Here is a 25801-nt window from a genome sequence, read left to right as displayed (position 1 = left end):
TCTTTTTGCTATATCAACATATTCTTCGCTAAAAATTTTAAACCATTCATTTCATCTATAATAAAGCAATATCTATATAAAACTAATAATATTGGCTATTTTCAATTATTTCAATAATTTTTTCTATTTTTTCTAAAAAAAATACGATTTTTTGAAATAATATAAATTTTTCAAATTCATGATTCTACAAAAAACATAAATCACTATATTATGTTATTTGTTTCCAATATAGAATCGATTCTTCATATTATAACTACCATTTTAATATTTTCTTTTGTATTTTTTCTGTAATGGCAAGAATTCCATTATTTTATCAATAAACATGTTATGTATATTGCATTAAATTACTATTAATATATACTATTAATATATAATGTTACTTCGCTGATTTTTTCAGAATTACATATTAATTTCAGCGACTTTTTTTTTTATTTATGATTTATAATTTGTTTGATCTATTATTCTGTAAGTTCTTTTGGATTTAAATTCCATAGATCATTGACAGTAAATCTTGAATCCAGTAAACAATTATATCGATTGCAAAATATCACTTCCGTATCCACCGTATGAAAATATCACTTCTAATGATAATTTTATTTATATCAATAATTTTTAAAACTTTATATTGATTTTTAACAAGCGAATTTTTTTCAATGGAATCGACGATTAATTTTGCCAATTTTAACCGATTTTAACCGATTATAATATTTACCAATCTAAATGTTTATAAATTTCATTCAAATAATATTAATTAATTATTGATTATGAGATATTTGAATTTTTGATATCCAGGAAAGAATTATATGGTATCTAAAATTTGAATATTTAGAAAACTTATTCGAATATTTAGATATTTCTGATAAAGTAATGATACATAATGATACATGATTGAGAATTTTGATTTAAAATCGTTCTTGATTTATTTTCGATTAATGTTAATAAAAAAAAACTTATAACTTAGAATAAATTTAATAAAAATTAAAAATTATAGATTAAAATAAATTTTTATCAATATTAGTATAAAATAATATTAGTAACTAATACTAGTAACTAAAAATAAAATAATTGAAAGTAATAAAATAATGAATTTTTCCTTATAAGATATGTTTATAATATTATAATTTAATAATGTTTATGAACATAACAATTTATAGTATCAATAATAATTTGTATGTTTTTTTTTATAATATTTATTTATATATTTAAATTTCATATAATAGATTGGATTGATATATATTACTCCTTCCATATCGCAAAAGTTGATAAGTTGAATATATTTTAAATAATTATTGCATATTCCTAAAGTTTAAAATGATCCATCATTATTCTGAATTAAATTCACTCATATTTACTTATTAAAATTTTTCTTTTCTTTTTTCTTTACACATTTCTACATTTCTATTTGCATATATTTGCATACATTTGTCTATATTTATTAGTGATAAGTGAATTTGTAATTAATGATAAGTAATTCTTAACTATGTAAATTTCTCTTATATTCCAAGCTGTTATTATTATTTTTTTTTTGTTGAATTAAGATATCTAATCAATCTAATTGGCAAATCGATTAAATACTGTGCAATTTAAAATCAGTACTTGTTCAGTTATATCAAAAAAATATCATTTTGTAACTTTATTTGTGAGAATTTTGGATGAAAATATGTTTTTTTTATATCAAATTCTTTCTCAGCGTTCAACAATTTCAAATTTATTAATTTCCTTTTTATAATTGTCTTCGGTTTGAAATTAAAATTGCTTTTGAAATCGTTCTTCTAATTATATTCTGATTAATCTGAGTTTAAGTAGCGATGAGCAGTAATAATATAAATACATATCATTTTTTGATTAATGAACCTAATGATACATCGAAATTCCGGAATAATTAAATTTTCAGTATAAAAAAGTAACGCCATCTATGGATAATCAATTCTATTCTAATTTTATTAACATTACTAATTTTTTCCTTTGCATTAGTGCAATTTATGATCCATAAATATTGGGATTCAATAATGATAAATTTGCATCTTAATGTGCAAAGAATCAGATATTACAAAATTTTTCTGTTTCAATTATTGTTTTCAAATCATATTTTCAAATATTATTAATTAATCCACATTGAAAAACTGATTAACTAAACATTCTATTGATATCTTTGTTAAAGTTTTTATACAGTTGACAATCGTATGTATCGATGAAAACCTTAATTTTTTTCTGTAAAATGACATATTTATCTTATTTATTTATTCGTATAAAAAATAAGTAATTAATCATATTACTTTTTAAATTCTTCTTTATATATCTCTTTTTCGACAATCGTAAAAAAATATTTATACTTTCTGTATTTTCTTTTCTGAATTACGGAAAGAAGAAATAATAATACTTTTTTGTAATAAATAATAAAATATATTTATAAACCCAATAATATATTATAAAATTTACTATATTGTATCAAATTTGCTAATATCATATTTCATTTCTTCATACTAATCTCTGCTATCTAAATATGTTATCTCAATCAGTTTTTCCAATAATTTTCATATCTTGAGTCCTTTATTTTACATTTGTATATTTTGTAATTTGCAATGAAATTGAGAAAAATAACGCTTCCATTACATTTTTATACTTTGATGATTAATCATTTAATTAAAACTATTTATTTGATTATCGCGCGAGAGATTGTAGATGTCACCAGAGCACGAAAAAGTGATTCCATCTAGTGAGATTAAAGGAAAACAGAGAATCTATTATTTAGTAACGTATAAAGGAAAAGTGGGGGAGCGGCGCGAGGAAGAAAATGGCCGACAAGGCAACGGTAAAAGGGCAGGGACGTCTAGTGAGATTCGTGTTTTGGAAGAAAGAAATGTGAAATTCGTGTTAGGTCTCGTAGAAGCAGACGGAAAGTATTAATAAAACGATCGTGTTATTGTTTTTTTTTTTTAGTGGTGTGTTTAAGTAAAATATTACCAGAGTAGTCTATTGTATTTGTATATTAATTTATTGTTTAAAAAAGAGTTCGCGGGCCGTGTGTAGGAATAAAAGGGCTCGCTAGAGGTAAACATAAATTGTGTTAGTTTACGTTTATTTTTTATCATTTAATTATGTATATATAATAAATGTGCAAGTGATTTTATTGAAAATACACTACTTGGGACTTTTCTAATAGTGTATAAGTCTGGCAAAATTTCGTACGTGACAAATTCATCGATCAGTAGAGTAGGTTTATGTTAGCCACTTGTGGCCATCTACGGATACATTTAAAAGGTATCCTATTATCCTTATCCTTTTAATTTCTTGATTTTTAACATTGGCTTTGTATTTTTTATGAATTTAATATATTTTGTTGACAAAATACTAGAGAATCCTATTAAAAAATCTCGAACAATGAGTTTATCTGACGTATGTTAAATCATGGAAGCAATGAAATTTAAAGGGATCGATTTGTCAACAAGTCGATGAAAGTGCGCGCACCCGACAATCTTGATCATAATTCTTTTTCATTTTATCATTATTATACAATTTGAATATTTTGTTATATTATTTTATCTAATTATTTAGAAATATAGAAATATTTTTACTCTCAAATATCTGTAAATGTGTAAATGTATAAATGTGTTTCATTTTGTATAATATTAAGAAGTACTAGATATCAATTAATCATCATTTTAAAATTCTTACAAAAAATAAAATTGTTTTATAAGAATTTTTGTATCACAATTTTTTGATACACGAAATTATTTTTTTTATTGCTAAAAATATATCTTAAAAAAAATTAATCTCAAAAATTATTTTGTTTTTGTATATTGTATTATTTCACTATGATAAATATTAAATATTTTTTTTCTTTTCAGATATAATCAGCTTGAAAAAAGATAAAATTTATAATATTTTACAATGGCAGTTAGGTAGTTTTAACAGTTTGCTCAGTGCTTTTTTTTGAATATTGAGCATATTTCTATCAAACTGAAAATGTAAAGGAAATAATCATAATGAAGCCACAGAAAAAGGCAACGGTTGCCCGGAAGGCAACAAAAATCCCAACAATTGCTAAAAAACGTCGCTCATTTTTAGAGAAATCTATATCTGATATAAGGAAAGAAAAAAAATCTAAGAAACTTGAAAAGGGAGAAGATGCAAAAAAGAAAATAGAAAGTGATAAGAAGAAATCAGAAAAAACAGAAGAAAAAAAGAAAATAGAAGATAAGAAAAAAATTGAAGAAAAGCGAAAAGAAAAACCTGAAAAAGTGGATGAAAAAAAAAAGTATATAAAAGATTATGAAAAAAAGTGTGAAAAAGTTGAAGAAAAAAAATTGGATAAAATAGATGAAAAAGTCACAGATGAGTGTATTTATGATAGTACAGAAAAAAAGAAAGTACAAAAAATAGAAGAAAAAATAAAATTGGAAAAACAAGCTATGGAAAATAAAAGAAAGTTTGAAAAAATAGAGGAAAAAAAGAAAAGTGGGAAATTTGATGATGAGAATATAGAAGATCAATCAAAACTTTTAAATATTACAGAAGAAAAAGATTTACATGAAGAAAAAATAGATATCATTTGTTCCATTTCTAAGAAAAAATTTAAAGACGAAAAAAAGAAAGATTCAAAATTAATAAAGCCTGATATCAAGGAAAATATGAAAATATCTGTGATAAAAGATAAAAAATCAGAACGTAAAAAACTTCTTGACAAAGGTACAATAAATACTAAAACTTCTTTAGCACGAACTAAAAAAGATTCTAAGACAAAATCATTACAAAAAAAAGGTATTTCTAGAAAGACTGTTTTAACGAAGAAGTCACATTTATCGGTAGTTCAAAAATTTGTAGACAAAAAAATTAAGTTAAACCGATTGGTAAAAGATGAAGAAACATCTGTAAGTGAGGAAGATGAAGCAATGAAAAAAACAAAAAGGAAAAATGTTAATATTTCTAAAAGTAAAATTATGCAAGAGAAGAAACCAAAGTTAGGAAAACATATGAAAGCTAAATTGCCTTCAAAAACTAGTAAAATAAATTCTACATTAAAAAAAGATGATAAATTGAAAACATTTGTGGAAAAAGTTATACCTAAGAAAAAAATAGATACAAAAGAAACAGAAAAATTACTAGTTGAACATAAAAAAATCATGAACAAAGATGAATTAAATGAAGAAACACATACAACAGACATAAAAAGTGAATTAGAAGAAGATAAAGATATTGATAAAAATGGAAAAGAAGAGCAAGCACAATTAAAATCACAAGATATCAAAAAAATTGTTAAAAATTGTACTCCAAAAATAAATAAAAAAATAATAAAAAAGAAAACTGTAAAAGTACAAATGGAAAATAATAATCAATTGATTTCTTCTTCAGAAGAAACATCTTCTGAAGAATCTAATAAACAAATCAAGGTTTGTGAAGATAATTCAAATGATAATGTTTCTTCTAAACAAGAGCAAATTGATAATGAAAATATAATTGATACAGATTTAAAGGATGAGCCAATTAATGGAGATAATGTAAGTAATAATGCATTATTATCAGAGTCAGAGGATGAAAGTGATGATGAGACCAAAAAAAATAAACAGAAAGAAATTAAGAGAAAAGAAAGAGCTAATTCACCATCAGAGCATGAACGTATTAGAAGAATGAGATTGTTCGGATTTTGGAATGGACCAAAACGACATAGAGTTGCTTCTTTGAATGCATTAGCCAAAGTTCATTGCTTATATGAAAATGAAACAGGAGGAGTTTATCTTGGTGGTTTCTGTAAACCAAGGCCTGAAAAAGAAAAACAAAAGAAAACTAAAGAAGAAAAAGAAGAACAAATTCGTAAAGAAAAAGAAAAGAAATTAGAAACAAAAATAGAAGAAAATATACCAAAAAGAAAACTTAGAAATGTACCAGGATTACGTGGAAAACATTGGGATATGCTAGAAAGTTCTTCATCTTCAACTTCTTCTGATGATGAATGTGAACGTGATAAAAATATGGAACATAGTAAGAAAAAAATTACCAAACGAAGAAAAAAAAATGAAGAAGTAATGGATTTGAAGGATATGGTTGTTTGTAAAAGAATGGCAAGTCTTAATGCTACAGCTATTCTAGCTGCTTCCTATTCAGATGAAAAAAATCGTTGTGGTAGTAGTTTTGATTCTTCTAGTGAATCAGAAGTGGAAATTATTAAAAAACGTAAACAAAATGATTCTGATATTGAAAAAAGGAAGTCAAGACAAAATTCAGAACAAGATGAAGTTCTAAAACCATCTAATAAACTTGTTATTGTTAATCAAGATACAGATGTTACTATTACTGGTATTTTATTTAATTTTATTAATTTCATTTCTTATATTTGTTATTAAAATAAATATTATATATTATTAATTTTATTTAAGGTGTTTATGTTAATCAAACTCGATCAACACATCATGAAGGTTTTTGCAGTATTGCTGGTATGCAATATAGAATAAGTTCAACAAGTCATACTCAAACTGCAGCTACTGCAGTTGCTACTGAACTTCATGACCAGGTTTGTTATTTATACATTCAAAGAATTTTTTTTAATTTTAAAAATATATATTATATATTATATGAACAACATTAAATATGCATTTATATTTTTTGAAAAAGCAAAAATTGGAACAACCTTGCAAATCATACACACCATTGGGAGCATTATCTTCTATGCAACCACCAGGTAGTCAGAATAATCATTCAAATATGTCACCTCGTAGACATTCTGCATTTTCAGCGCCACATCAACATGGTGGTAATTATATTTTTTTATTATAATTATTTAATAAATAAATATTAAATATTTTTGAAATTAAATTAAATAAAAATAAAATTCGTATTTGCGAAAAAATAAGAAAATATATACGTAATAATAAATATAAAAATATATAAATGAAAATATATGTAAAAAATAAGTAAATATAATATAAATGTAATTAGGGTATTATCAGCCGGCTGGACCACTGATACAACATCCACCAACTTTACCACCTATTAAGGGACCTCCTCCAGAACCAACACCTACACCTCCACAAAATTCTGAAGGTTCGGATGATTTAGTTGCAACTTCTACAACTTCTGGGGGAACTAACAGTACAGGTATATTTATACAGGGTGCGATATTTAAATTATATTATTTCTATTATTTAGAAATTTTATGAAAAAATCTTTAAGATCTTAAATTAATACTATTTGAAGGAGATTATATGTAAATTTCTTTTTTTTTAATATCATTTTCAATGAAATTTTAAGATAATTTTATATTTTTTATTTAGACAAATTTAGCGATTTATAAAATTATTTCATTTTCGAAAAAATCAATTTATAAAATTGCGACTATAATATATCACATGTTTTTACTTATTTGAACTTTTTATAAAACAAATCATTTGATTCTTTCAGAATTTTTTCATTGATAAATTTAAATCATATAAACTTCATTTTTGTATTTTTGATTATTTAATTAAAGCTGATTAAATTTTGTATATATAATAGTTTAAAATAATTAAAAAAAAAAAGTATAAAAGAATATATGTAAATTCTTAAGAATTATTATTTTTAAGAAAAGATTTAATTATTTTCAATTTTTTTTCAGAATTAAAAAACTTATAATTTTGTATTTATTAAATACTATTTTTTTTTGTTTAATTAAATAATATTTAATCCTTTTTATTGTTTTAAAATATTTAAAAAATTTTTTTTTATCAAATTAATAAAATTATATAATTAAAAGTCTATACATTAAATTATAGTCTTCAAGTTTTTAGTAGCAATCTATTGATGAAAATTTTCAGATTAATTCATAAATTGTTTGTTATTATATAAATTGTGTAAAGAAAATTTTAATTATCTAATAATAATAAAAATCTCTTAGTAACGTTAGAAAAAAATATTTAAAATCTTTTTAAATAAATAAAAATTAGATTATATAAATAATTTTATTTCTTTTATTTTTTAATGTTATTTAAACAGTGATCATTAAAAAAATATAATAGTATAAAATAAATTTTTATACAATGTGTTATTTTTTTAAAAATTTCAAAAATATATATTAATATATTTTATAGTTTTATTTATAAAATTATTTTAAACAATATTTTATTCGTTTTTATTAATTCTTAATTTTTAATTTACTCACTAAAATATTTTTATAAATTTTTTAATTATATAATAAATAATAAATAATATATAATAAATTTTTTTAAGTTATAATATTATATTTTTAACGTAAAGTGATAAAAAACAATTTATTTCATCGATAAATATTAAAAAAAAATTTTATAGAAAACGATACATTTTGAATTATGTTACAATTTTATGATATCAGATTTCTTATGTTTTTTTTATTACAATGCTAATCAGACTATTGACAGAGTAATTATAAGAGCAATTAAAATAAAATGGTACAAACTATTTTCTTGAAACCAATAGAAATATTAATTTCCTTTTTTTTTTTTTAATTAAATAAAGCTTAGATTTTAAGTCGAATTCTTTATTACTATTGTTATTAATTCCTTATTATTTGGATATTATAATTAAATAATATTTATTTAAATCATTCTTTTTATTATAAATATATATTATAGTATATTCTAAAAAAATTTCCTTGAAGCTAAAAACAAAAAAAAAAAATATTAAAATAGAATCTAATCAAAATAATGTTCTTATGTTTTTAAATGTTCTTATTTATTAGATTTTTTTGAATATTTTTTCAAATATTTCGTAACTAATGAAATAATCAATATATAAATAGTTGTTCATTGTTAATATAATATAATATATATATATATATGCAATGTTATTTTTATCATCATTCTTAAATAGAAATTATAAAAGTCTTAATAAATAGTTTAGAAGTTAAACATATCGTTTTGAAAATGTAACAAAATGGCAATATTTTTTTTATTAAGTAATAAAAAATTAATAATATTTTTCATAAAAAAAATTTAGGAAATTCATTCTTATCTCTTAAAATGCTTTAACAAAATTTTAAAAAAATAAAAGATTATTTATTCTTGTGTTTTTTAATTACAAAAAGAAATAAATAAATCGTTATCTTATAAGTTTCTAAGAAAATAGATTGTAACTCTTTATTTGGATTATTCTGTATAATTTTAAATATTGATATATTAATATATATTGATACAACATAAAATATATTTGAAGAATTAATTCTAGAATTCAAAACAAATATAAAAATTGATATACAAACATATCAGGTAATGTTTATTTATAAGTAATTTAAATCGATTTTAAATTGATTAGAAGTATGTGTTTTATTTTATAAAATTATAAAATTATATTTTATAAAATTAAATTGTTTATAATTTGAAAAATAATGGAGAGTTTTGCATGTCTTTTATATTTCTTTCATTTTTTTAAATTTTTTTAAATTTTCTATTTATACTAATTACTTTATTTTATATAACAGGGAATATGGGTGATCTATATCATATATATATATATATATATATATATATATATATAGTATTTATTATTTTTAAAAGAAAAACATTATTTATTTTAATTTCACGGGTATAAAACGAATATGGCAATATTAGAATAAACGTATGGATAATATTTTTTTTTTATTCATGATTTTTAGTACCGAATAAAAATTGCTTTTCCTAGTAATATTTAAATTATTATTATAAATCTAATTAACAAATATTTGTTTGATAATTTAAAATATAATTTCTATTTTTAATAAATAATATTTCTTGTATACAAAAATAATTGTAGACGAATAAATTTAAATTTGATACAAATTATTACAAAGGAAATTATCATTTTGTAAGTATTTTTAATTTGTTCATTTATTATTATGAATATAATTTGATATATTTAATGCATATTATATAAAACTTTTTGCAAAGTTTTTATAAAGTATATATAAATTTTTTTATTCATAGGTAAAAATAAATTAATAAATTTTATAATTTTTAAAAATAATATTAATTTTATTGTTAATCCTATAAAATAAAAAATATGTTATTTTATTTAATATTGAAGAATGAAATGTTTTTTAGATTTGCATGATTTTATATAAGATATATACATATTTAATATAAATTATTAATTCTCTATTAACTTAATCATATTATTTTTGACCCATAATTTATTCTAATGATATTTAATAATTATAATTTATAGATATCGGTTAAAAATGATTAGACTTGGCAATTTTTTGGGAATTCAGGAGTTAATAATGGCATTTGATTATCAAATTATTGTTTCGTTTGAATGAAACGGAATAAATCATTTTTTAAGATTTGATTCAATTTTAAATAACTTTTGAGTCAGATTTATAAAAACATATTTCGTTCTTGCTATAAATCTAAAAATTAAATATTGCGAATACCGTGAATTAAACCTGTAAATAAAAGCTCAAATTTACAAATTTGAGTATGGCTTGGAACACTTATAAAAAAATCCCTCGCGGATTTTAATAAATTTGAAATATTATATAAAGAGTAATGTTAAACTTTTTTTCAATCTTAACAAACTTCATACATGTCCGGTTTATTTTAAACCATTCAGATATCTGGAAAAATATGATTGATCTGAAAAAATGAAATTTCAAACAAAAGTTATTGAATGGAAAGAGATATGATTATGATTATTAATAATTGTTCTATTAAATTGATATGAAAAGTCATGAAGATTAATTTTAATTTTTTAAATGAAATCATATAATTTTTATTGTACTAATCGATACAGCTCGTTATTTTCTATTAAGCTATTTATTATCGAAAAATCTTTAAGAGATATGTATTATTGTAACTTGAAGTTTGTAAAACTTATCATATGGAAGATAAGGAAATGGCATTCTTCTTTTCTTTTATATGATAAGTTTTACAAATTTTAAATTACAATAATATTCTAAGATAAGATTTTTCGACATAAATTTAGTACTTTTTTATAAGAAATAACGAGTTATACCAATTAGTGCAATAAAAATTGTATGATTTCGTTTCAAAAATTAAAATTTAATATAACTTTTAGATGTCAATTTATAGAAAAATTATTAATACTACATAACATATCTTTTTGTATCAAACAATTTTTCTCTAAAATATTTTTTACATCATTCATACTTTTTATATGAATTATAAATACTTTTCATTTCTTTTTTTATTTGAGTGATTCGAAATAATATTACATATAATGTTGTTAATAACATTATTTTGAATAATTGTTTCATTTACATGTAATTAATCTTATAGTTTCTAACATATTGGTAAAGAATTTTCTATATATATTAAATTCTGCATATGTATTAGAAACGACTTCTTATATTCCGATATTAAACATTTCTATCCTTTTGTAAATTATAAATAAAAGAAATTGAGATTTTTAATCTTTAAAATAATCATTTTAATAATAATTTTTCAATCAATAAATAATAAGAAATTATATCAATGATTACATTTTTATTTATGTTCTAAATTTTTATTATGTTCTAATTGGAAAAATGAAATAGATTTTTAAATCATCTTTTACCCAATGATAATTATGCTAGATTAAAATGCAGCCGACACAACAGAACAGTTTAATCATGATGATTTGTATCTAGAAATAGAGAAGTTCATTTTTTGATTATAATTTATATTATCAAATTTTTAGAAAAATTTTTCTGATATTTATTGATATAAATAGCATAAAAGAATGTATATGCACTATGATTAAAATATAAAGAAAATTGTATTAGAAGTTTTTTATAAATATAACTAAGATTATTTTTATATTTATAGAAAAAAAAATTATTCAAAATATTGTCATTTATGATATATTTCAATTTATTTATAAAAATTCAGAAAGGATTGATCTTTCGACAAGATTTTGTAAAGGATTCTATATCTCTTAAAAATCTACTAAAAATCATTTGAAAAAAATAAAATGTCGGAAAAATTTTGCTGGAAAATTACTTATTATTGAGTAGATAGTTTGCATATTACAGGATACAGAAAATATCCTTGTTGTTTTTATTTTTTTTATTAATAAAATTTTGTAATTTCGCGAATTTTTAATTTTTATTTATTAATTTAGAATATTCGTTTCATAGATTTTTAATTTTGATGTGTGTTATTTTTATATTATTCTTATTCTATAACGATTTGATTTTATTATAATTTTTAAATTATGCCACTTATTTAGTGAATATGCGACATATTTTCGATAATTGCACAAATAAATTTAAAAAATAATATTTGAATAAATTTAGTTTTTCGATAAGTTACAAATTTTTAGAATCTCATTTTGTATTTCGAATTTAACAATCATTCGATTAGAAAAATGAACAATTCAGTTAATTTATTTTAAATTTTGAATAATGTTTCTAATGTTGATTTTTTGATTGAATAACATACAAATTTATTATTTTTATTATCTTAGTGTACGAAATTCAAAGTAATTATTTATGCACAAATCTGTCATTGAATTCAAGGCCGTTAAAATTAAAAAATGATTTGGAATTTCATATATTTTGAATTAGAATTTTGTAACAATTCAATTGGTCGAAATTATTATATAAATGAAAAAATGATATTTTATATTTTTATGTTTTAAAACCATAATAAGATAATTTCAAATGGCAACTATAGATTATGATAAATTCATTTTATCAAAGTTTTTTTTATTTATCAAATTTTATTTTTTTATAATATTTATAATTAATTTCTCTCATGGAATTATAACTAAGTAAAAAATTTAATATAAATAAAAAATATATAGATTACCAATTTTTATATATGAAATAAGATTTAAATAATAATGCACAATAAAATTGTACATTTTTTAAAAAAGAATCTAACAACAGTGTGATTTAGAATAATAAAAAATAATTGATTCATATTTTATTTTATTATTATATTATTTAATTTATTATTTAATTTTTTATTTTATTATTTACATTTATTTAAAAGAATTTTTGAACAATAATTAAAATATAAAATATTTTTTAAGATATCATAAAAATATGAGAATTTACGAAACATTTCTTTAAATTTTTGATATGATTTAAAAATTATATATAAGTACATTATTTTATATATTTTATATGTTTATAGAAAAATTTATTTAGTTTGAAAATTTTGATTTTAATAAAATAAATTTTCTATATATGTAGAAGATAATCGATTACATATAAAATAATTTTTAATTTTATCGACAAGAAATCTTTTTCAAAGGATGAAATCAATCTTAAGTTATCAGTTTTTTTCAATTTTTAATATGAATTCATCTGAGAATTTTTTTACAGCAGAATAATAGAGCATTAAATTTTGCACAATTTTTAATCAAAAATTTTGCATTATGATAAAATTATATTTAAAGGAATGAAAATTCATTGAAATCATTGAGCACTGGTTTCATCCCTTTAAAATGGTGGCATCTCGTTAAAAAAGAATATGTAATCTATTGTTATACAATTATGAAGTTTCATTAAAAATAAAAAAAATATTACAAATAATTTTTTTAGAAATTATAGCAAATATTGATTAATTTTTTTTAAAAATAGAGAGTTTTCTATATTATTGAAAATTTTTTATAAATTTTCAAGAAATACAAACAGGATCTCTTGAAAATTAAATTTGTTAGAAATTTTTGAATAATCGTTATTTTGTAATATACTTTATTATTCAAATTGAATAAATTATTTTTATTATTTTATTTCTTAATATCTTTCAATTTAATAAGTTGTGACGCATAATTATTACGAGTTGAAGAGAAGCTAACATGAAAATATATAATGCAATTTTTTGCATCAAAAACCATCCATAAAATACAGATATCGTGATACAAATTGTACATATTGATATAAATATTTATAATTTTAATAAAATGCAATTTAATCGTTATAATTTTTCTATGAAATAATTTTAACGATTTTTGATTAAAATATCGAATAGAATTTTAATTTTGCTCTCGGTTGATACATGATCATTTTTTTTCAGGAGGTGGATTTTATAGGGCATATTGTCCTCAGTACTATGGTACACCACCACAATACGCAGATCTGTGTTATCCACCTACGTATTCCCATCCTCACGCTCATCCACCGCCTTATTATAAATATGCACCAACTTATAGAAGGTAAAACGTTTTAACCATATTATTTTTGTGTCATTTTGGTAAAATTATGATGATTAATTTTGATAATGTATTGTAAAAAAAGGTACTTTTTCAGGCAGTATTACGGATATCAGGAATCCGGTGGAGGCGGCGGTCCTGGTAGTGGCGCTACTGCGGGTGGTCCAGCAGTTGTTGATTACCAGCCACCCCCACCGCCGCCAGGTGAATACCCTTTGCCTCCATACTACGGAGGATATCCTCCACCTCCACCACCACCTCCACCTCCACCAAATCCGGCATATTTGCATTCTCAGGGAAGACCTTTTGTAGATCGTGAGTATCTATTTATCAAATTATATGAACGTAATCATTTACATAAAATATCCTGTTGGATTAATTTCGTAATCTTTTTTTATAAAGTCGATATAAATTATCAAAACTTACGCTTGATTTGAAATTATTTATTGCTATTCAATTGCGGTGTAAAAAAGAATTGACGAAAAGATAAAATATATTTATCGACGATAAAATTAAATTTGTTACCCATTGAGCTGTTTTCCAATTGATCTTAATATTATATCTTAATGGGTTTGAAATACGTCGTAAATAACTTAATTTTGAATAACTTTTCCTTTTCTGTACAATTGGATTTAGTTTTCGAGTTATTTGCAAAAAACTTTTTATACCACACCATAAATTCACCATAAATTTTATCTATATCGCCGTTTAAGGGTTAATTGGAAATAATATGTATAATGAACTTTTCCATTATGGAGCAGAATGAGAATTTTCTTTAAAATTGATCTACACGTATTATGAGAAATTTTCATTGCGATTTAGATCACTTAAGGGCGATATAATTCCAAAGAAAAAATTGATGATTTGCTCGATCATCGATCGATACAAAATTTAAAGAAAAAAGTGGATTTAAAATTTTTTCACTTAAAATATTATTTATTATTTTCTAAGATATCGATAAAAATTATATATCGAAAGCTGTATTTAGATACTAATATAATAGTCTTCGCACAATTTGTCGAATAGCCAATAATATCTAACTATATCGTTTTAGTATCTATAGGGTGTTTCATCAAAATTCATCATCAGAAATCTAATCATTCGAGAAATTAAACGAAATGGAAACTACGATGTTCCGTATAAATGAAGGTAGAAAAAAAAACGAATTTGCAGGTAAAAACATTGCGTACAGATATAACAAGTGTTATGTTGATTTCGAACAAAAAAGATATTGGTTAGGTTAATGTAATGGATATTACATTAGGTTAGGTATATTGGTTAGGTTAGAATTTAAAAGTAGTCCCCGCGTGATTTTTCATAGAAGCGATTAAACATTTTACATGGGATGTCCTATAAATATTGAGATCGATTATTAAACGCTCGACGACGATGATTTCTATAGCGAAGATGATTGTATCGTAATCACGTCCGTATAAGCAGAAGATGATATATGACATTGAAAATTATACCTCGATACGAGTAATCAGAAATTAATAAAATAATCGAAAACTAAAATTTTATATTTTTATTTCTTCTTTCTATAGGTCTCTATCCATCATCTTTCCAAATTTCGTGTTGATCGAGGCCACCGAGGCTTTTCAAAACTTTATTCGCCCAAGGATTGTTTTGTATTATAAAAAAAAATTCATGGATAGATACTAAGTATAACGATATTTTGTTCACCCGTTATACGTTTAAACAGTTGTACGATCGCATACTGTTACACGTGCTGCTACGAAACGCATGTGCACAAGCAGAATTCAATTTAATAGTTTTTTAATGTAGCTTTTTTTATACCTGTACATATATATATATATATACATAAATAACTCAAAAACTAAATTGGAGGGAGGAGGGAAATAGTCTTCGTTATTAAATTTCACGAAGCAAGGTTAAACGAATTATGATGATATTTGATATTAATTATTGAATAATTTGTTGTAGATGCAGCCTTCCAGGGTTGCCCATGCCCGATGCAGTCTTGTCCAAAAAACGTGGATACTGGGCCCCTTATTGGTAATGGTAAGGGAGCGCCAGTGGTATCGGGGCCCGGTCTGTCATTGCCGCCCAGTGCTTTGGTGGGTCCGCCCTCGCCGGCGAGGGGGCTAGCCGGGCTAGCGCCGCCTCACGGTGCCAACGCCTGGGATACGGATCGCGTCCAACTTAACACTCATCGCAACCTGAATCAGAACCAACCGTCGGTCCCTCCGTCTCACAATCTAGTCGGTGGACATAATCACCCGCGAAATTCGGATTGTAAGAATAAGGTTTGTATCACGTTCCAAGTGCTTTGTAAGTTTATATATCGCTATCTTATCAATTTTATCATTATATTATTCTTGTAACTCGATCACTTAATCATTTACAGTTCTACAAATTATTATATTTCCTGTACTCGTATACGCTTCGACGGCAAAGCAGTTTTTGTTATTTTATTTGTTAAGGACGATACGTCGATGTTAATAGATCTTCGAAAGTGAAAATTTTCGTTCTGATATCGCAAAGTTGGTATTTAGGAAAGTGAAGTTGCAAGAAATACGCTTTACATTTTAAAATGATATACAAATATCTCACCATCTCTTAAACGTTATTTACAAAAATGATTCGTTAAACGTAATCGTGACATAACACGTGTATCGTATATAAGATCCAGTGATCCGCACATGATGAAAATTATATTGTATATATTTATTTATAATAACGTTTATATTATATCGGAGAATTATTATTTTGTAATGTATATAAGGATAAAAGTTTTCATACATTATCTTGCAATAGAAGATTTTGTCTAGGAATGAAAAGTCGTATGTTTAAAAAAAGGAAAACACTACTGAAACTTTGATATTCCGTAAAAAAAATTGTTTAAAGAAGAAATTATGTTCTATATACTCACAAGTTTTATTAAAAGTAATAATAATGAATGTTTAAAATTTTACTTTTTTTTTTATTATCTGTTTATTTAAATATAATTTTATAACGATTTTATAACGAAACGAAATCTTTTATATAAAAAATATTTAATTTTTAATGTTCTATTAAAAATTATATATAGTATAGAAAATTGTTCAAAATAGTACCAAAGCATGAAATTTATTAGCATTATACTTTTTTAATTTTAATCATTGAAACATTACATAAATATTAATTACAATATGAAAACCATCGATTAAAAATCATTAATTCGAAAACACTGTTACAAACAATTATAAACAAATATATATAAATGATCTCTCGTATATTGAGATACTTGAATATTAATATCGAATCTCTGATATATTACTATTCGACTATTTATTATTCTAAATAAATATTATGTATTATATAATATTGCAGATCGAGTTCAGATCAGAAATTTTCTCGCGTTTGAGCAGAATTTCGACAGTTTGCTTGGCACGTAAAGACGTGCCTGCAATTTCGAAATACGATTCGAAATTTGAAAAAAAAATTTGAGATTCGAAATAAAGTTCAAAGTACAATTGAAAAACGATTCGGGATACTTTTCGCTCGATCCAATCCAAGAATCGAGTAGTCACAGCCTATAATCGTCACGTTAATTACAATTTCTTTCTGAATAGCAATTAGAAAGTAAATAATATAATAATATTACTGTATAAGTAATTTTATACAAGTTTATATAAAAAATGTATTTAGAATCAATTATAATTTGTAATTTATAATTGTTATTTTTTTTCTTTTTTTTTTTTAGGATGAAAAGAATTGTCCGGAAGAAAAATTACGAAAATGTGGATGTCAAAAGCATGCTTGTACATCAACTTGTGAAGTCAAATTGGAAACTCTTTCACCTTCAGAAAAACTAGCAGTGACAACCTGTCCAAGTAGCAAATTTCATAATTTTAAGTTGGAAAATAACAATGTGAAATGTGAATCCTGTAGCATGGAAATGGGTGATAATTTGTCCTGTGTTGCAAATTGTAATGTAAAGTGTGAATCAGATTATAAATGCGATATCATGAAATGTGAACAATGTATGAAAGAAGGTCAAATGGCAATTCTGGAGATAGACAAAGATTCTGGAATATTACTTGATGATAAATTGGATGCAGATCCAGATGTTAAGGAAGAATTAAGTGATGTTATTGCTATTGATAACGAAAATTGGAAAAAACCTGATTATGAACCAACTGTGCAAGAAACTATCGAAGAAACTGTGGATATCGTAGAAAAACCAGAAGCAGAGGAACATCCAAAATGTCAGAAAGTAACGAAGAGAAAATTATCTTTAGATAGTCTGTCTGATAGTAAAAAGAAGAGAAAAGTAAGCAAAAGGACTCTTTCTGTTGGTTCGTCACAAGATTTGAATAACAGTGATTTTTCAACCAGAATTTCTATACCGATCTTATCATTTATAAAAAAGCTTGACAACAATAGCGATGAAGGAGTTTCTAAGAAAAAACAATCTAAGAAAGATAATCAAAATCAAAAACGTAAAGTAGAAAATCCAAATTGTCTTGAAAATGCAATGAAGAAATCAAAAACTTTTAAACAAAGTACAATTAATAATATTCCAAATTGTGTAAAACATGCTGCCACTGAAAATTCTATTATGGAAACTATCAATAATGTTATTCAACAAAGTTTACAAATGACGCAAAAAAGGGATCGTAAAAATAAAAATACTGAAAAGTCGGAAAAGGCAAAAAAAGAAGTCAATTTATTGTCAGTTGTAAAAAAATCGACCAAAAAAATTGATTTAGTGAAAGAATTGACGTCGGAGAAAGTGTCGAAAGTTATTAACAAAAATAAACACTCTAAAAGTAAATCGGAGACACGAACAAAATCAAGAACATACGAGAAGAATAGATGCAAAGGAAAAGGTAAATCCAAAACGCATGAGACGAAAACGAAAGATAATGGGAAAAAACACGAGAGCACGGCAAAATCTAAAGCATATGACATTCACGAATCGACAAAGAAGCCAGCATTGATAAAAAAGAAGCGGAAAAGTACGAAGAAACCGCCTGTCAAAAAATCTAGTTCCAAAGTTGATGATTGTTTAGTGGGAAGTGAAAGTTTAATATTAACTAGAAAAACATTTTTAAAGCCCAAGTGGAGTAACGGTTGGAGTTGGGAAGGTGATCCTTTCGAAGCCAAAGTTTATCTAACGGTAATTGTATGATTGAAAGATTTTTTCGTGACATGAGAATATATATATATATATTCATTCTTTTTTATCATTTTATTTAGAACGAAGAATCAGCTATACGTCGATGTTATGCAAGTATGAAACACGAAAGTGGTGATGTTCTAAGACCTCGTGATTGCGTTTTATTAAAAAGTGGCCCACGAAAAGCGGATTTACCATTCGTAGCAAAAATAGCTGCTTTATGGGAAAATCCGGATGACGGTTTGTTTGTTAATAATAATTTTTAAAACGTAAAGTTCGGCGAAATGAAAAAAAAAATTTTCTTTTCTCAGGTGAAATGATGTTTTCTTTATTGTGGTACTATAGACCTGAACATACCGAGCAAGGTAGAACTCAATACGATACCGAAGATGAAGTTTTTGCTTCACGACATCGAGATGCGAACAGTGTTGCTTGTATAGAAGATAAATGTTATATTTTGACATTTAATGAATATTGTCGGTAAGTCGATATTTTTTATCTATTAATTATTACTATTATATATATTAGTATATAAGCAATATTAGTATATGCTCTCTGTTTATATTTATGTCATTCAAAAGTAAATTGAGCCCAAAAGATAAATATTAATTATAATATTATTTTTATCAAATTTAATTCTTATGTGAACAATGTAGGGAGATCAATGCATCATTTTATGTTTATTGTTTCAATGTTCTCTAAAATATAAATATACAAAAAATAAAATTACAATGATTCCATTTAAAAAATTCAAGATTTAAAAAGTTTGTTTAATTACATGGGAATTTATTATAAATTAATAACTTATAATTAATATAGTTAATATAGTCTAATTTTTTAAATGAAATGATGCTATAAAGATATAAAAGTGAAACGTTTTTTTTTTATTTAATATAATTCGCAATGTAATTAGTAATTATTTCTATATATAAATATATAAATATTTTGAAAAAAAAATTGTAGATTTTAAAAGATAAGATATTATGAATATTAATATAATTTATAGGTATCGTAAAAATTTGCGAAGAATCGAGGAAGGATTAGAAAGCCCCGGTTTAATAGTTCCACCGGGAGACCAACTATATCCAAGAGAAAATCGGCAACCTCCGATACCAGTACCTTCGGATATGGTTCTCTTTTGTCGACGCGTTTACGATTATCGCGGTAAAAAACTTGTTAAGAATCCTGGATGACTCGATTTTTTATAAAAGAAAAAAAAAATTTTTGAACAAGAACCAATGGAATGCACAAAGTTTGCTGCATAAATTGAAACTGAACGTAGGTCTCCTTCGAGCATAACATATTTTGATTTTAAGAATAAGTCAATTTTTATGAATAATAATTTTGATAATTTTTCAAGCTTTACATGTTTAGGAAAGTTTTTATAGGTATAGATTAATTTTTTAATGATTGTTTAAATATGAATTATGTAGTATACGTAGAACTTTCTATACGTTATTTAAATGTTATTTGAAGGATAAATTTCATTGTATAAAATATTTTTATTTGTTCTATTAAGGAAAATGTAAAGTATTAATTAAATAATTAATACGTTAATTATATATCATATAAATTATAATTAAGGCATAATAACATAAAAAAGTTGAATTCTTAAATTCGCTAATAAAAAGAAAAAAATAATATAAATAATTTCTTAAATTTATATATAACAATCTTATGAAATAGATATTGCTGCTTTATTCGTTTTTAACATTTCTAACTTACGATACGATACGAAACAAAATTTGAATTATTTATTAATTTCGGAAATAAATATTTCAAAATTTATAAAGACGAAGAGCACAAAAATACATAGAATTCATTATATATTCATATATGGCATCAAAATGATATTTAAATGAATAATTAAGAATTTATATTATAATGTTATAATAGCTTAAATGATGAAAATATTATTTAATATAAATCAAAGAGCAGTTATAATTAATGTTTCATCGATGCATGTTTTATCGCAAATGAAACACACGTTTTTAGCGAGATAATAGAATTTGACAATTTTATATAGAGAGTCATATTTTTTGTGAAATACAATATTTAAATGAATTTAAATGAAATAAAATATTTACAACACACACATTAAATGAATATTTTTCACATGGAGAAATATGTATGTGCTATATATCATCAACTTTTTGAAGGGAACCTTCGAACAGTTTCAAGATAAAAATCAAACTGGAATATTTGACCATCTAGTAAAAATAGTAATGTATGCATCGTGTTCTACGAATAAGATAACGCGAGAGCAAATAAGAGAACACTTCCATTGTCTTGTGATAGTTCATGAGACCCATGCATACGCATTATTTTAATATATAGAAATAATATAAGTTTCATTTTTAAGAACGATTATCGATAATAGAATGTCGAGAAATGGAATTGATCTGATTAAAATTTAACTGAAACAGTAAGCTTCGCGTACTCGAAACAGTAACAAAATTTTTTTGAAAATTATACATTTCTAATTTAGATTTGTCAAACTGCCATATCTCAGAAAATATTTAAGAATTCTTTTCATTAATACTTATGAATATTTATTTATTTCATTCTTTCTCTCTCTTTTTTTTTTTTTTTTAAAGTAAAACAAAGTTTTACCGAGTACGTAGAATCGTTATTATTTAAAAAAAGATACGTCGTTTGAATTATTTAGAATGATTATTACGTAGCATAAAGGTATATTTCGTCGTTACGTCTTCTTTTTAAAATTAAATTATATAGCAACTCCTTAATTGAAAAAATCGATTTTTTAAATAATATTTATATTCTAACCCGTCACGTACTTGTACATTTCTTTCGTACGAATATTATTATTTTATTTAACTTCTTTAAAATCACAATCTCTATTCTACTAGGGAAAAAAATGTGGTTGTATAATAATCTCTTGTATCTTTATTATTTTCAGTCATATATTATTCATTAGCGCGTAGTCAATGTATCGCATCGTAGTATGCCAAAAATATATTTGTGAATTACAGAAAATCTTACGTTAGCCAATAATATAATTATATTATACAAGAGTTTATGATAATAATGAGTAGAAATTCTAGAAACGTAATTATTTTTATTGAAATTCCAAATAAGAATATCGTCGAGGTATATTTTTGAATATTATTTGTTGAGTGGCGGGTGTTTTGTTAGAAATTATATTATTTAAAATTAATATATTGATGATACGATTATTATTTAATATATTGGATATAGATATTAAGTTATTTCCGATAGAACGAAATATTATATGTAGTATAGATAGGGGAAGGGAAGAGCGCCCATGATTGTTCCTGTCTGTGTATGCGTGTGTGCGATGCGAAAATAATAATGGCAAAAGAATTGAAAAAAAAAAAAAAAAAAGAAAATGAAAAGAAGAAAATAAGTGAAAAATGCGATATAATAAGGAACATGTTTAAAGAAGAAAACACACACACACGTGTATATATATATATATACATATGTATATATATATATGTATATATATGTATATATATATATGTACATATATAAAATATTAAACCATTTTTTCATTTTTCAAAATCCTTTTACGGCGATTTAATATATTTTATATTTATTATTTTATCTATATCGATCAATTAGATATGAATATACAATAAGAAATCATGTTATTATTACCTATGTACGTGTGTACGTAGATAAAGAATTATGTAAGTATCGTCGTGCGCCGTATGCCAAAAAAGAAGAAACAAAAAAAAAAAAAATACACATTTTATCTTTATATCTTGTTTTATCAACGACGATCGAGCCTAAATAAAACGATCGCAGGATGAACTAAATGCGGCGCATGTAGATGCATTATACACTGTTCTTGCGATCTTTTACAAATAGTTTTATATTCGTTTTTATCGCGTAAGTGGGATCGCATCACGTGCGACTACGGTGCACCAAAATGCATTTTATCAGAATAATTGAAATTATTCAAAAAGCGAGCCGCAACATGTAGATATCGTGTAACTCGCATTTTTGTGTAGATCTAAAACATAAGCGCGGTTTCACCGCTACGCGTCTTCGGCCGGAAGGAAAGTAAATTGATAGCTTTTCTTCGTAGCGCAAACAAAACAAATACAGATATAATATACTTTAACAATGGTTAATGTGGGAACATTGCACAAAAAAAAAAAAAACAAAAACATTACATATCCTCTGTTCATTCAACAGTAGACGAGAAATTTTTCATCGATCGTATCCCAAAAATTTAAATGTTTAAGTCGGTATAGATATATGATTTATGTGCGAAGCTCTTCAAAGATTTGATATTCGTTTTAATCAAAATAGAAGTTTATAGTTGAAAAAAAAAAAAATTAATGCAATGAACTCTTATTGCCATAGAGTTTGCAGATTTCTTCCCGCGGGTTTTCGCGCAACCGAGAATTAAGATATCTGATTTGACTTTGTTAATTTGATTTTTTCGTCGATTTATATTTTGTACACGAGTTATATTATTTTATATTTTCAGTATTTCAAAAATCGTATGCTTTTTTTTTTTTTTTTAAATCAATATCCAATGGATTTATATTGAAATAGAAGAATGTTAAAATTTTGCAACTTCACGATTGTATAGCATTTCACGATGTTCTTACGAAAATGAAATGCTCTTTTAAATACAAAATTATAAGGGTTAGTGATATATTTAATTTTTTTTTAGCATACTTTTACGTAAAATGCCGATGACAACTTGAGATCGATGAGACCGATTTTACGGTGCTTTGTAGTATTTTTAATTTTTTTTATTTATTGATGTGCTTAAACGAATAATTATGGCATAGCGACACATGGCGACGAGAACAATAATTTTTATTATTTCCGTGTATACATATTATTATATATTTAACGATGAATTTGAAATCGAATATCGTTTAATAGTATATATATCGAAATAATCTGAGTAACAATTTCAAATAAATTTTAAGCATAAAAGAGAATATATTTAAGAAATTATTGTTCAGATTATTTCCTATCAAATTTAAATAATATCGCATACAAAAAAGTATTGGTAATCTATTGGTTGAAGTACAATTGACATTCGTATGTATACAGGGTGTTTCATGAGTCGTAAATTAGTCGCTTACTACAAACTTTACAATCGTATTCTATGATTATTTCGTATTCAATGTATTCTAACCTGCAAGAAATCGTTCGCCAGTTTGGTACATTAATATATATGTATATATATATATATGAACATAAATATATATATATATATACAGTTATTAAAAGTTTGTCATAAATAGATATTTTGTGGTTATTTGACTGCGTTTTTCTTTTCAATGTTCCGTGCATGAACTTAAAATTATGTAAATAGAATATAATAATTTAAATTTTACAGTTCTAACTTTATGTAATATTGGGATAATTGTGCAAGTACATACTTACTATACCGATGGTTTTGGGAATGAATAGGGTTCTATTAATCTTCGAGTTGGTACGTTGTTTTAAGCCACACAAGCATGCGTGCAAACACGGAAAATATGTCGCTGTAAACTTCCCTTAATGCACAGGAAAATCGTAAGCCACTCAAACATTACTTATTGTAATGTATATTGTAACAAAATTTTATTATTAAAATATCATTATTTATTTTCATTATATTATTATTTATTTTTGTATTTAAATTTATATTTAATTAATTTTTTGTATTTAAGTTTATATTTAATTTTTGTTATTATATTATTATAATAGTATAATTACTATTATTATTAGAGAAGATGTAGATGTGTACAACTATTGAAAATTAAAAAAAATATTTAATATTATTATAATAAAAAATTGTATATTGTATATTTACTTATTCGAGTAATACAGTCAATGCGGTATTTGAAATTATATTATACATTAAATTTATAATTATAAGACAATTTATAAGCTATGAAACACTCTGTCTGTTTTCATATTTTTGTTCTGTTTTCATATTGTTGTTTGTAAAATTTATCGGCTGGGGCCAGAAGTGAAAAAAAGAAACATTGTATGAAACGATCATTACGCGAATACTATTTTTATTACTGTTAACCAAAAACATTGTCAACATAGTAACAATTTCAAATTGCAAATACAAATTTATTAGTAAATATTGAACGGATAAATAATGGCGAGCGTTTCACTATTTTATTTATTCATTAAGATGGAGAAAACGTTAAACGACGTTGATTTAATTCTCTAAATCTTTTTTTAATAATTATAATGCGTGGCTTGATAAATACGATATAAAAAAAGTTAAATATAAATTGAGGAAAAATATATAAAGAAGTGGTTATGAATTTTAATATATTTAATCATATTAGAAATGTTATATGTATATATATAAATATATATATAAAACGGTATATAAATGTTAAGTAAATTATAGTGGAAGGTAAGTATACGTTTGCCACCTACAATGAGTGGAGTATGGGATAAACGATACTGTTCAAAATTATAAATGATATATGTATTTAGTTTTTTGTAAATTATATAAAATTTTTCCAAGTTATATTCAATATTCTATATTCTACATTCTATATTCTATATCAAAGTATATTAAATACCATTGGTATGTCAATTTTTTTAGATAATATTTAAAAGTATATAAAA

General features: G+C 23.6%; 1 protein-coding gene and 1 long non-coding RNA gene across 5 annotated transcripts; both read left to right on the top strand.

Annotated features, from left to right (window-relative positions):
• The first annotated feature begins 2536 nt into the window (after positions 1–2536).
• LOC133665736 (uncharacterized) lies at positions 2537–3265 on the top strand. The gene is made up of 2 exons (XR_009828983.1): positions 2537–3051; positions 3164–3265. It is a non-coding gene; the product is annotated as an uncharacterized LOC133665736 (long non-coding RNA).
• Positions 3266–3851: 586 nt separating this feature from the next.
• On the top strand, positions 3852–25314 carry LOC107999595 (uncharacterized). 4 transcript variants are annotated; one of them, XM_062072009.1, is made up of 11 exons: positions 3852–6294; positions 6375–6508; positions 6610–6748; positions 6934–7092; positions 13947–14085; positions 14180–14397; positions 16027–16349; positions 17789–19207; positions 19288–19447; positions 19519–19687; positions 20214–25314. In XM_062072009.1, exons 1-11 carry the CDS (start codon positions 3987–3989, stop codon positions 20398–20400), a joined length of 5355 nt encoding a protein of 1784 aa, XP_061927993.1. In that variant the 5' UTR covers positions 3852–3986; the 3' UTR covers positions 20401–25314. The 4 variants fall into 4 exon arrangements, with proteins under 4 accessions (XP_061927993.1, XP_016915021.1, XP_016915019.1 ...); XM_017059532.3 differs by having other exon boundaries at positions 14168–14397; XM_017059530.3 differs by having other exon boundaries at positions 6934–7107.
• Positions 25315–25801: the final 487 nt, after the last annotated feature.

Source organism: Apis cerana, linkage group LG2 (assembly GCF_029169275.1).
Source record: "Apis cerana isolate GH-2021 linkage group LG2, AcerK_1.0, whole genome shotgun sequence".
In the NCBI taxonomy this organism is placed as follows: domain Eukaryota; kingdom Metazoa; phylum Arthropoda; class Insecta; order Hymenoptera; family Apidae; genus Apis; species Apis cerana.
The sequence above is the reverse complement of the archived record's forward strand: the minus strand, read 5'-3'. Positions and strand labels throughout refer to the sequence as shown.

Coding starts and splice junctions, on each gene's coding strand:
- LOC107999595 (XM_017059527.3), top strand. CDS start 3,987: ATGAAGCCACAGAAAAAGGCAACGGTTGCCCGGAAGGCAACAAAAATC. Junction 19,208..19,287: donor AAGCCAAAGTTTATCTAACG/GTAATTGTATGA, acceptor CATTTTATTTAG/AACGAAGAATCAGCTATACG. Junction 19,688..20,213: donor ACATTTAATGAATATTGTCG/GTAAGTCGATAT, acceptor TATAATTTATAG/GTATCGTAAAAATTTGCGAA.